The 13,753-nt window shown below is 44.3% G+C and overlaps 1 protein-coding gene across 1 annotated transcript in view; it reads right to left on the bottom strand.

Moving 5' to 3' along the window:
- The window catches only part of LOC121576972 (UPF0606 protein KIAA1549-like), a 98,365-nt gene that overhangs the window by 9,940 nt on the left and 74,672 nt on the right, over positions 1-13,753 (bottom strand). The window contains 3 exon segments of the mRNA XM_041890608.2: positions 99-241; positions 1,043-1,269; positions 5,899-6,086. Coding sequence (XP_041746542.2) covers positions 99-241; positions 1,043-1,269; positions 5,899-6,086 — 558 coding nt within the window.

Here is a 13,753-nt window from a genome sequence, read left to right as displayed (position 1 = left end):
TGGCCTTTCTCTCTTTCTCTCTGCTCCCCTGCCCCACCTCCTCTTCTCTCTGTGTACTTGGAGCATGGATGTGAGCCAGTGTTGCCATGGACACTTGCCATTTAAAACATTGATGGGGATCTTGCGGGCCTGCTTGCTGTCGTTTGGGGTGGCGATGGCTCTCAGGTTCTCCTCGGTTGACTCCCTCTCACGATCACTGGACCCAGCGCTCACCATGGAGTCCCCGTCCGATGGAGAGATCCTGTCCCCGGAAACCCACACACACACGTGTCACGGAAGCAAATAGACGTACATGTGCACACACATGTACAGTAAGTGTGCATACACACACACACACACACAAACTTGTCATGTTCGTACAAACACGCGAGCCACACACACACACACACACACACACACACACAAACATGCGTACACATGTGTACACTATTCTGAAGCTGTATATACTATATAGAATTAAAACTACAGTGGATGAATAGTAGTTGTTAATTAATCAATTCCAGGGGGAAATACGTTTGTAATGGCTTTTTCTTGAAAGAAATAAGCTTTTTGTTATAATCTATCACTAGGATTATTCCCATTGACAGTATAATTAAATTCCTATCCAACTTGGTCGAACAGCTCTCCAGAGTCGAGGAAATGTCGATATAAACTCTTCTCTTTCAATCATTACCACTCTAATGCGCTACATTAGTGACAATGTGACAGCAAACTATCACACTCACCACTGGATTCAGAGTGCTGACTGCCACTCCTGCATTCAAGCCTAAATGATCTGCTATTAGCTAAAGCAATTAGCGAGGATAAATTATCTTTCAGTCAGAGCGTCCATTCTCTATCACAATATATAAAACCATTACCTACTAATGCAAAATATAGACTATTTGACTAATGTCTAATGTACCGTATTGCATTAATAATTTATTAAGATTGGCTGTTGTGAATGGAACATCTTTCAAAACATGTCTACTAGAATCTCCTGAGGTGAATGAGGCAGAGCTACATAGCCACATACACACACTGTGGGGGGGGGGCTACTGACCTTCCCCGTCTGCGTGCGCTGCGGGACGCCTTGGTGGAGGAGACAGAGGTCCCCTTTGACTTAGGGGTGGGGAACTCGCCGTTCTCCGAGGCGGCTTCCTTGGCGCTGGGGTTGGGCAGGGGAGGGCCGGGGGCGCCAGGCTCCTGGATTACCATGATGTCATCCTTACTGTGCTGGCCCAGGTGCAGCTTGGCAAAGTCAAAGCCCTTCACACTGGGAGCCTGGAGCTGACGAGGAGGAGGAGGAGGAGGAGGAGGAGGAGGAGGAGGAGGATAGAGGGCACAAAGAGGAGGAAGGGATGGAGAGAGGAGGGAGAGAGAGATAACCAGAGGGTGGAGGGAGCGAGGAAGAGGATATATAATAGCAACAGGGAAAATGGAGTGATTGAGAGAGGGGGTGAGAGGGAGAATAAGAAAATCACAGTCATTGATTTGCCAGCTGCTTTTAGAGCCGAGGGAAGGTGTCATCAGACAGATATACGACCGCAGCGGGAGGAGGATAGACAGACAGACGGACAGACGGACAGAAGTAGGCCAGGCAGGCTGCATTTCCCCTCAGGAGAGAGAGAAGCGAGCGAGCGAAGTGACAGAGCGATGGAGGGGTAGTGAGTAGTGAGTGACTGGGCTGACTGGGTGATGGGGAGAGCGCAGGGAGAGTCAGAAAGGCATGAATGAATAAAAAGCAGAGTGATAGTAAAGTGGGGTAAACACAGGACTGTCTGTCTGTCTGTCTGCTCTCTTCAAGGGGGGTTCGAGCAGAGTGCTGTGCCCTGGAGTCCAATGCCTCAGGGGCTGTCTCACAACACAGGGATAGACAGAGAGACCTGAGCTGTGTTATCTATGTGTGTGCAGTAAGTAGGTTTCTGGTGTTAAGAAATCAGTCAAGTCACAGGGATTCCTTATTGAATATTGAATGAAGAAGAGGAGACTGGTTGACACTGCCACCGTACCACACTATAACCCTCAACAGCATACATTACATTGACATATGGGAATTGATTATTCTGGTGGATCACACAGCTTTCTCTAAAACGTACTGCTCTGATGGAGCGAAACATGGATGGCTTCACGAGAGGCTTGTGCGATGTGCGTTTACTGCTAATCCACTGGGTCCACTGAGAAGCTGTGTGCTGCTCTGCCTCTCTCCTTCTCTCTCTCTCTGTCTTTCTCTCAGTTTCTCTCTATCTCTCTCTATTCTGCATGTAAATAAGCTTTGTCTTTGAGAGGGAAAGCTCTCCAGTATGATAAGCTGGGGATGCTAAGCAGTAAGCATCCACTGGTCTTACTGTCACCAACTCACGGAATAGCTAGATAAAAACACCCGCACCCCACACAGATCTAGGCTATGCTACTGATTCTACTCACACGCTATTCACTATGTTGGGAGAAATCAAAAGAGAGAAACAAATATTGAATACCTTGGCCTAGTCTAATGGGAACTACAGTACTTACTAAAGACTGATACTGTACATTATAAACTGGGTGGTTCGAGCCCTGAATGCTGATTGGCTAACAGCCATGGTATATCAGACCGTATACCATGGGTATGACAAAACATTTATTTTTACTGCTCGAATTAAGTTGGTAACCAGTTTATAATAGCAATAAGGCACCTCGGGTGTTTGCGATATATGGCCAATATACCATGGCTAAGGGCTGTATCCAGGCACTCCGCGTTGCGTCTTGCATAAGAACAGCCCTTAGCCATGGTATATTGGCCATATACCACACCTCCTCGGGCCTTATTGCTTAATTATAGTATGGTAGTATGGTATCCATCCAATATACGGCCTATTTGGATGAGACTTCTAAAACTGCAATGATGATAAGCATCAAAAACATTGAAGACAAGTGCTCAACAAATCCTTCGTTTTTCTATAATACATGACTGGGCCAAACTAGCTACCATCTCTGGTGAATTCACAGTGTCTGACCAACTGCTCTCTAAAGCCTGGAAACACGTCTAATAAGGAGAGGACTACTTTCTTTCTACAGTTCATTGTACCTTCTGCTTTTCCTTCTTCCCTTTCAACACTGTTTTATTTTTCCCCTTTTTCTCTTCCTCCTCCTCTTCTTCCTCCTCCTCCTCTTCTTCTTCCTCCTCCTCCTCTTCCTCCTCATAGCTCTCACTTTTCTGCTTTGGTTTTGGCTTGGGAGGAGGAAGCTTTGGCCCCTGAGCAGATGTAGTGGATGGAGATTGATACATGTGATGAGTTGACAAGGTCTCTGGGTGTTCCACTCACTACCATGGGACTTCATTGCCCCTTTAGTACAGGGACAATATGCTACCATCCTCTACTCACAACAACCAATGGATTCAAGTCCTCTACACACTACACAACCCATTCTCTTCAGGGTGTTCTACAAACTACTAGCTTCTACTCTGTACCTTCCCCTTTTTCTCATCTTCCTCCTCCTCCTCTTCTTCCTCCTCTTCTTCCTCCTCCTCTTCTTCTTCCTCTTCCTCCTCCTCCTCTTCCTCCTCACTCTCACTAATGGTTATTTGCCTCTTGATTGGAAGAGGAGACCTTGATTCCCTGAACGATGATTCCCTGAACGATTGAGTGGACTGAACAGAAACAGGGAAAAGAAATAGAAGTGGACAGAGGGGATGTGTTATGTGATGGGTGGGTGGGTGGGTGATAAGAGGTATTAGGCAGAGGTAGGGAACGATAGATGTTTCTGCACATCAGTGTACGGCTGCCTCACTCCAGCATGAGCCCTGGAGCCAAACGGCCCAGTTGGACGGAGAGGTTGGAGGCGGAGGAAAAGAAGGCAGACAGACTGATCCATCAGAGAGACAGGATAACCCCTAATAACAACACAGACAGACCAGACAGACTGATCCAACAGAGAGACAGGATAACCCCTAATAACAACACAGACAGACCAGACAGACTGATCCAACAGAGAGACAGGATAACCCCTAATAACAACACAGACAGACCAGACAGACTGATCCATCAGAGAGACAGGATAACCCCTAATAACAACACAGACAGACCAGACAGACTGATCCATCAGAGAGACAGGATAACCCCTAATAACAACACAGACAGACCAGACAGACTGATCCAACAGAGAGACAGAATAACCCCTAATAACAACACAGACAGACCAGACAGACTGATCCAACAGAGAGACAGGATAACCCCTAATAACAACACAGACAGACCAGACAGACTGATCCAACAGAGAGACAGGATAACCCCTAATAACAACACAAACAGACCAGACAGACTGATCCAACAGAGAGACAGAATAACCCCTAATAACAACACAGACAGACCAGACAGACTGATCCAACAGAGAGACAGGATAACCCCTAATAACAACACAGACAGACCAGACAGACTGATCCAACAGAGAGACAGGATAACCCCTAATAACAACACAGACAGACCAGACAGACTGATCCAACAGAGAGACAGGATAACCCCTAATAACAACACAGACAGACCAGACAGACTGATCCAACAGAGAGACAGGATAACCCCTAATAACAACACAGACAGACCAGACAGACTGATCCAACAGAGAGACAGGATAACCCCTAATAACAACACAGACAGACCAGACAGACTGATCCAACAGAGAGACAGGATAACCCCTAATAACAACACAGACAGACCAGACAGACTGATCCAACAGAGAGACAGGATAACCCCTAATAACAACACAGACAGACCAGACAGACTGATAATAGCAGGGCCTAACAGTATACGAGAGGCAGCCGCCTACGTCTCTGTGTGTGTGTGTGTAAGGATAGACATAAGCCAGCCCCCAGCAGCAGCAGCAGTAGGCAGAGCAGATCCTGGTTGTCTGGATAGCAATGCGTGTGTATTATGCAGGGTGTCTGTGTGTGCGCGTGCATATGTATATGTGAGTGTGCGTACGTGTGTGTTGCTGTCAGCCAGGGGGATCTTACAGAGCTGTGTGGAGCTGCGGGGGCAGCCATGGGCAAGAACACAGCTGCTGTGCCTTACGGCAGTGAGAGCCAATTACTGTTGGGCTGCCTGCCACATAGGGAGCTTGTGATCCTCTCTCCTGCATGGGCTGCTGCCACATAGAGAGCATGTGATCCTTTCCATTATGACACTGGATCACTGGGCAGCAGGGGAGGGAGATAGTACTACTACTCTAAGTTCCCATACAGTATAGCCTATCAGCACAGGGGCAAAACTCCCACTGAAGTCACATTTTCACTTAGTCTCCCATTGACACCAAAACATTTTAGTTAAATGTAGGATTTGCCCCAGAGACCCAACCTGAGACTACCACAACTCCTCACAGAGTGAGAACTACAGCCCTTCAATAATAACAAGAAGGGGTGTCTCATAAAGACATGGAGAAAAAGAAGTGGTCCAGTGGAGTGCACTGCCAGGAAGATATAGAGGCCTAGATATAGATATGTCCTTTAGAGGGGCGATAACCGTATAACACAAACAGTGGAGAGACACAGAGGAGCCGACTGGCTGATAACACATATCTCTCCATGCTGTGTGTGAAAAATTGCTGTCAGTGTAAGAGATAACTAACAGTTCAGTGTTCTACGCACAGAGGTGCTGTAGATGGATATATACAGTGAGAACATGTTCAGAACAGAAAAGACTGAAACCGTAATCCTACAACCCATAGTCTGTGTAGAGTCGGACATAGAAGACAGTGATTATGGACAAAGAGACAGGCAACATAAACATGTAAGACCCAACACATCCAGAGACGAAAGCAGGTTAAAAGAGGTGAAGAAACACACATAGAGAAACGGGGGACTCTCGGACCATGCTCTTGGCCCATCGTCCCTCCTCATCTCCTCCCTCACCTTCTGTCTCTTATTTGTATTTGATTTTTGATCACCTTCTGTCTCTGCTGGACAGTGGTCATGGCGTCAGGCTGGAACTCCAGCTTGTCGGTGCGACACAGCTTCCAGTAGAGGATGGAGATGATGACGATGACCACGCCTAGAGGCACCACCACACCGATGATGATCCACATGCTGGTGTTCTCCGTGTCCGGGGGAGGGTACCCCGCCACCTTCTCCACAGCTACAGGACAGAGGGAGAGGGCCATAGAGACATACTTAACATATAAAATGATATAGAACATCATGGAGTGTGTGTACATCATGTATGTGCAATTACATGCATGTGTCTGCCTGCCTGTCTGTGTGTGTCTGTCTGTGAGTGTGTGTGTGTGTGTGTGTGTGTGTGTGTGTGTGTGTGCATCTGTCTGTGTTTATATATCCCCATCCTCATCAGAAATCCAAACTTCCACACCAAGTTCATTTATAAAGCTACAGTAGATGCACAGCTACAGTAGATGCACTGCATGGTACACACAACATCTTTAGGCTGTCGGTTCTTCTGCTGCAATGAAGTGACTTGATTAGGCTTAATTAAGGCTTGTTGTATCCCTTGGGAGAACCCTCAGCTGCCATAAGAGCAGTCATGAAGCAGGGACAGAAGTCCCCTGAGGTGCTCTGTGTGTTAGTTAGGCTTTCATCCCGAACATGGATATATAATGAGGTGGATAGGCATTTGGCGCAGTCTATAGGATAAAGTAATTCGTTTTTTTTATAGGGGGTAGATCAGCTTTAATATTGCATATAGATTGTAACTTGTAATTGTCTGCATCACTTCCAATCCCACATATGTTTTTTTGCTCGCAAATATAAATCTATATACAGTGAGCTCCATAATTCACTGGACAGTGACCATTCTTTTGTTATTTTGGTTCTGTACTCTAGCACTTTGAGTTTGAAAGGATACAATGACAATGAGGGTGAAGTGCAGATTGTCAGCTTTAATTTGAGGGTATTTTCATACATATCGGATGAACCGTTTACGAATTATAGAAGCTTTTGTACATGGTCCCCCCATTTTCGGGCATCAAAAATCATTGGACAGTTTAACATAATGTAGAATAAAGTAATCATTGTTAATATTTGGTCGCATATCCTTTGCATGCAATGACTGCTTGAAGTCTGCGATGCATCGCCATCACCAGACGCTGGGTATCTTCCCTGGTGATGCTCTGCCAGGCCTGTACTGCAGCCATCTTCAGTTCCTGCTTGTTTCGGGGACTTATTGCCTTAAGTCTCCTCTTCAGCATGTAAAATGCATGTTCAATTGGATTCAGATCTGGTGATTGACTCGGCCAGTCAAGGTTTTTCCACTTTTTGGCCATCAAAAACCCCCTTTGTTGCTCTAGCAGTATGTTTAGGGTCATTGTCTTGTTGCGTGATTAAGTGCCGTCCAATGAGTTTGGAGGCATTTGGTTTTATCTGAGCAGATAAAATATTTCTGTAGACTTCAGAATTCATTGTTCTACTTCTGTCTGCAGTCACATCATCGATGAAGACAAGTGAGCCTGTTCCACTGGCAGCCATACAGGCCCAAGCCATAACACCCCCTCCACCATGTTTCATGGATGAGGTGGTATGCTTTGGATCATGGGCATTTCTTTTTTTCTCCACACTTTTGTCTTTCCATCACTCTGGTACATGTTAATCTTTGTCTCATCTGTCCACAATATTTTTTTCAGAACTCTTGGGGTTCTTTTAGGTGCTTTTTAGCAAACTGTAATCTTGCCTTTCTGTTCTTCAGGCTTATCAGTGGTTTGCATCTTGTAGTGTACCCTCTGTAGTCCTGCTGGTGTAGTCTTCTGCGTATGGTAGACTTTGACACATCTACACCTGCATCCAGGAGAGTGTTTTTGATCTGTTGGGCTGTTATCAGGGGTTTTTTCTTCACCATAGAGAGTATTCTCCGGTCATCCACTACAGTGGTCTTCCTCTGTCTACCGGGTCTTTTGACATAATTGAGTTCACCGGTTGTTTTTTTCTTGTTAATGATGAACAAAACTGTTGACTTGGGCATGGCCAGGGTTTTTGCAATGTTCCTGAATGATTGATTTTCATTTCTGAGCCTTATGACGGCCAACTTCATTTGCATCGACACTGCTGTCTTCCTCATGTTGTCACACCCCAATAACAACCTCCAAAGGCAATAGCAAAGTCTAGAATCATTACTATTCATCAACAGCTCTCCTGCATTCACTAACGACACAAATTAATACACCTGCCTAACGACACACATCTGTGAAGCCAATTTAACAAATACTTGTAGTACCTTAAAATGGGGGGACCATGTACAAAAGGTGCTGTCATTTCTAAACGGTTCATCCGATATGTATGAAAATACCCTCAAATTAAAGCTGACAGTCTGCACTTCACGCTCATTGTCATTGTATCCTTTCAAACTCAAAGTGCTAGAGTACAGAACCAAAATAACAAAACAATGGTCACTGTCCAATGAATTATGGAGCTCACTGTATATACAGTGGGGAAAAAAAGTATTTAGTCAGCCACCAATTGTGCAAGTTCTCCCACTTAAAAAGATGAGAGAGGCCTGTAATTTTCATCATAGGTACACATCAACTATGACAGACAAATTGAGGAGAAAAAATCCAGAAAATCACATTGTAGGATTTTTAATGAATTTATTTGCAAATTATGGTGGAAAATAAGTATTTGGTCACCTACAAACAAGCAAGATTTCTGGCTCTCACAGACCTGTAACTTCTTCTTTAAGAGGCTCCTCTGTCCTCCACTCGTTACCTGTATTAATGGTACCTGTTTGAACTTGTTATCAGTATAAAAGACACCTGTCCACAACCTTAAACAGTCACACTCCAAACTCCACTATGGCCAAGACCAAAGAGCTGTCAAAGGACACCAGAAACAAAATTGTAGACCTGCACCAGGCTGGGAAGACTGAATCTGCAATAGGTAAGCAGCTTGGTTTGAAGAAATCAACTGTGGGAGCAATTATTAGGAAATGGAAGACATACAAGACCACTGATAATCTCCCTCGATCTGGGGCTCCACGCAAGATCTCACCCCGTGGGGTCAAAATGATCACAAGAACGGTGAGCAAAAATCCCAGAACCACACGGGGGGACCTAGTGAATGACCTGCAGAGAGCTGGGACCAAAGTAACAAAGCCTTCCATCAGTAACACACTACGCCGCCAGGGACACAAATCCTGCAGTGCAGACGTGTCCCCCTGCTTAAGCCAGTACATGTCCTTGCCCGTCTGAAGTTTGCTAGAGTGCATTTGGATGATCCAGAAGAGGATTGGGAGAATGTCATATGGTCAGATGAAACCAAAATAGAACTTTTTGGTAAAAACTCAACTCGTCGTGTTTGGAGGACAAAGAATGCTGAGTTGCATCCAAAGAACACCATACCTACTGTGAAGCATGGGGGTGGAAACATCATGCTTTGGGGCTGTTTTTCTGCAAAGGGACCAGGACGACTGATCCGTGTAAAGGAAAGAATGAATGGGGCCATGTATCGTGAGATTTTGAGTGAAAACCTCCTTCCATCAGCAAGGGCATTGATGATGAAACGTGGCTGGGTCTTTCAGCATGACAATGATCCCAAACACACCGCCCGGGCAACGAAGGAGTGGCTTCGTAAGAAGCATTTCAAGGTCCTGGAGTGGCCTAGCCAGTCTCCAGATCTCAACCCCATAGAAAATCTTTGGAGGGAGTTGAATGTCCATGTTGCCCAGCGACAGCCCCAAAACATCACTGCTCTAGAGGAGATCTGCATGGAGGAATGGGCCAAAATACCAGCAACAGTGTGTGAAAACCTTGTGAAGACTTACAGAAAACGTTTGACCTGTGTCATTGCCAACAAAGGGTATATAACAAAGTATTGAGAAACTTTTGTTATTGACCAAATACTTATTTTCCACCATAATTTGCAAATAAATTCATTAAAAATCCTACAATGTGATTTTCTGGATTTTTTTCTCTCATTTTGTCTGTCATAGTTGACGTGTACCTATGATGAAAATTACAGGCCTCTCTCATCTTTTTAAGTGGGAGAACTTGCACAATTGGTGGCTGACTAAATACTTTTTTCCCCCACTGTATATACAGTGAGGGAAAAAAGTATTTGATCCCCTGCTGATTTTGTACGTTTGCCCACTGACAAAGACATGATCGGTCTATAATTTTAATGGTAGGTTTATTTGAACAGTGAGGGACAGAATAACAACAAAAAAATCCTGAAAAACACATGTCAAAAATGTTATAAATTGATTTGCATTTTAATGAGGGAAATAAGTATTTGACCCCCTCTCAATAAGAAAGATGTCTGGCTCCCAGGTGTCTTTTATACAGGTAATGAGCTGAGATTAGGAGCACACTCTTAAAGGGAGTATTCCTAATCTCAGTTTGTTACCTGTATAAAAAGACACCTGTCCACAGAAGCAATCAATCAGATTCCAAACTCTCCACCATGGCCAAGACCAAAAAGCTCTCCAAGGATGTCAGACAAGATTGTAGACCTACACAAGGCTGGAATGGGCTACAAGACAATCGCCAAGCAGCTTGGTGAGAAGGTGACAACAGTTGGTGCTATTATTCGCAAATGGAAGAAACACAAAATAACTGTCAATCTCCCTCGGCCTGGGGCTCCATGCAAGATCTCACCTCGTGGAGTTGCAATGATCATGAGAACGGTGAGGAATCAGCCCAGAACTACACGGGAGGATCTTGTCAATGATCTCAAGGCAGCTGGGACCATAGTCACCAAGAAAACAATTGGTAACACACTACGCCGTGAAGGACTGAAATCCTGCAGCACCCGCAAGGTCCCCCTGCTCAAGAAAGCACATATACAGGCCCGTCTGAAGTTTGCCAATGAACATCTGAATGATTCAGAGGAGAACTGGGTGAAAGTGTTGTGGTCAGATGAGACCAAAATCGAGCTCTTTGCCATCAACTCAACTCGCCGTGTTTGGAGGACGAGGAATGCTGCCTATGACCCCAAGAACACCATCCCCACCGTCAAACATGGAGGTGGGAGCATTATGCTTTGGGGGTGTTTTTCTGCTAAGGGGACAGGACAACTTCACCGCATCAAAAGGACGATGGACGGGGCCATGTACCGTCAAATCTTGGGTGAGAACCTCCTTCCCTCAGCCAGGGCATTGAAAATGGGTTGTGGATGGGTATTCCAGCATGACAATGACCCAAAACACACGGCCCAGGCAACAAAGGAGTGGCTCAAGAAGAAGCACATTAAGGTCCTGGAGTGGCCTAGCCAGTCTCCAGACCTTAATCCCATAGAAAATCTGTGGAGGGAGCTGATGGTTCTAGTTGCCAAATGTCAGCTTCGAAACCTTAATGACTTGGAGAAGATCTGCAAAGAGGAGTGGGACAAAATCCCTCCTGAGATGTGTGCAAACCTGGTGGCCAACTACAAGAAACGTCTGACCTCTGTGATTGCCAACAAGGGTTTTGCCACCAAGTACTAAGTCATGTTTAGCAGAGGGGTCAAATACTTATTTCCCTCATTAAAATGCAAATCAATTTATAACATTTTTGTCATGCATTTTTCTGGATTTTGTTGTTGTTATTCTGTCTCTCACTGTTCAAATAAACCTACCATTAAATTTATAGACTGATCATGTCTTTGTCAGTGGGCAAACGTACAAAATAAGCAGGGGATCAAATACTCTTTTCCCTCGCTGTATATATATTTGCGAGCAAAAAAAGGGTGATTTTTTCCACAAATTGACAGGTATTTACCTTTCCATGGTAGCAAGATCTTATCTATTTTTGCTAACTTTCTATAAAAATGTATTGGAGTGAGCTCATTTATTTCATTTGGGATATGTATTCTGAGTATATCCACATCACCATCAGACCATTTTATTGGTAAACTACATGGTAATGTAAAAATTGTATTTTTTAGTGATCCAATATGTAAAATAGTACATTTATCATAATTTGGTTGTAATCCAAAGAGGTTAGAAAATGTATCTAGATCCTCTATGAGGCTGTGGAGGGATTCAAGTTGTGGATTTAAAAGAAAACATGAATAATCAGCGTACAATGGCACCTTTGTTTTTAAGCCCTGGATTTCTAATCCCTTGATATTATTGTTGGATCTGATTTTAATAGCTAACATTTCGATGGCCATAATAAATAGATATGCCGATAGTGGACAACCTTGTTTCACTCCTCTTGACAGTTTAAAACTTTCTGAGAAATAGCCATTATTTACTATTTTACACCTATGGTTACTATACATGATTTTAACCCATTTTATAAGAGATTCTCCAAAATTGAAATGTTCCAGGCATTTATATATAAACCCCAGTCGTACTTTATCAAATGCCTTTTCAAAGTCTGCTATGAATAGTAGGCCTGGTTTCCCAGATTTTTCATAGTGTTCTATTGTTTCCAGTACTTGCCTTATATTATCTCCAATGTATCGTCCATGTAAAAAACCTGTCTGATTAGAATGAATAATGTCCAACAATACCTTTTTAATTCTATGCGCTATACCTGGAGTTTTCCCGGACTTAAAGTCTTTAATTGCATCCAGAAGTTCCTCCTAATTTCACCTTCACATGAGTCTTTCTGTATGGCTGTTAATTTTACATTATCAATAGAAAAAAATCTCTACAATTAGCTTCAGTTAGAGGAGATTGAGGCAAATGAAATGAAAACATATACTTAAAGTACTTTGCTTTCTCCTTCAAAATATAATTTGGTGAATCATAGGTGACTCCGTCATTTGTAATCAGTTTCAGTAAATTATTTTTGGTAGCATTTCTATGTTGTAGATTAAAAAAGAAATTGCTGCATTTTTCCATCCAGTTTACTTTATTTTAATAATATATTACACTTGATCTTTCTTGAATAAGTTTCTCCATTAATTTTTATTTTTCCTCTAATTTATTCTGAGCCTCTATGTTACAGTTTTTATTGCTATCTATCTGTTCTGTTAGACCTTCTATTTCCTTTGTTAGTATGGACTCTTTTGACCTAAATTGCTTTTGTTTTCCAGATGAGTACTGAATTGCACGGCCTCTAAAGGCACATTTTGTTTCTATATTATATTTTCTATGTTGTAGGTTCTAGATCGTTTTGATCTATGTTGGCCAGGGTGGTTCCCAATCAGAGGCAGCTGTAGCTCGTTGTCTCTGATTGGGGACCATACTTAGGCAGCCAGTTTGGCACTAGTCGGTGTGGGATCTTTTTCCGTAAAGGTTTGTTTTGTGTAACCTAGGACTTCACGTATCGTTTGTTTGTTGTTTTGTGTTCGTGTTAAGTACTAAATAAAATGTACGCTTATCACGCTGCGCCTTGGTCCGTCTCATCCGTACACGATCGTGACAGAAGATCCCACCAAAAGAGGATCAAGCAGCGTGTCCAGGAACAGACAGCCTGGACTTGGGAGGAGATCCTGGACGGGAAGGGATCCTGGACTTGGGAAGAGATTCAGGCCGGAATGGATCGCCGTCCTTGGGAGGAGACTGTGGAGGCGCGCTATAGAGAGGAGCAGCGGCAACGCAGAGGGTACCGGCCGAGGAGGAAGCCCGAGAGACAGCCCCAATAAAAAAAAAATTTGCGGGGGGGGGCTAAAAGGGTGGTTGGCGGAGCCTAGTGTTAGAGCAGAGCCAACTCCCCGTACTCATGCTAGGAAGCGTGTGACTGGGCAGGCTCCGTGTTATGCGGAGCCACGTACTGTGCCGCGAGTGTTCCGGCACAGTCCTGTACGTCCTGTGCTAGCACCACGCACGTGTCGTGCTAAGTTGGGCATTCAGCCAGGACAGGGTGTGCCGGCTCAACGCTCGTGGCCTGCAGTACGCCTCCTCGGTCCCGTATATCCTGCGCCTGTGCCACG

This window comes from Coregonus clupeaformis, chromosome 11 (genome assembly GCF_020615455.1).
Source record: "Coregonus clupeaformis isolate EN_2021a chromosome 11, ASM2061545v1, whole genome shotgun sequence".
Classification (NCBI taxonomy): Eukaryota; Metazoa; Chordata; class Actinopteri; order Salmoniformes; family Salmonidae; genus Coregonus; species Coregonus clupeaformis.
This window is presented reverse-complemented; position numbering and strand designations above follow the sequence as displayed.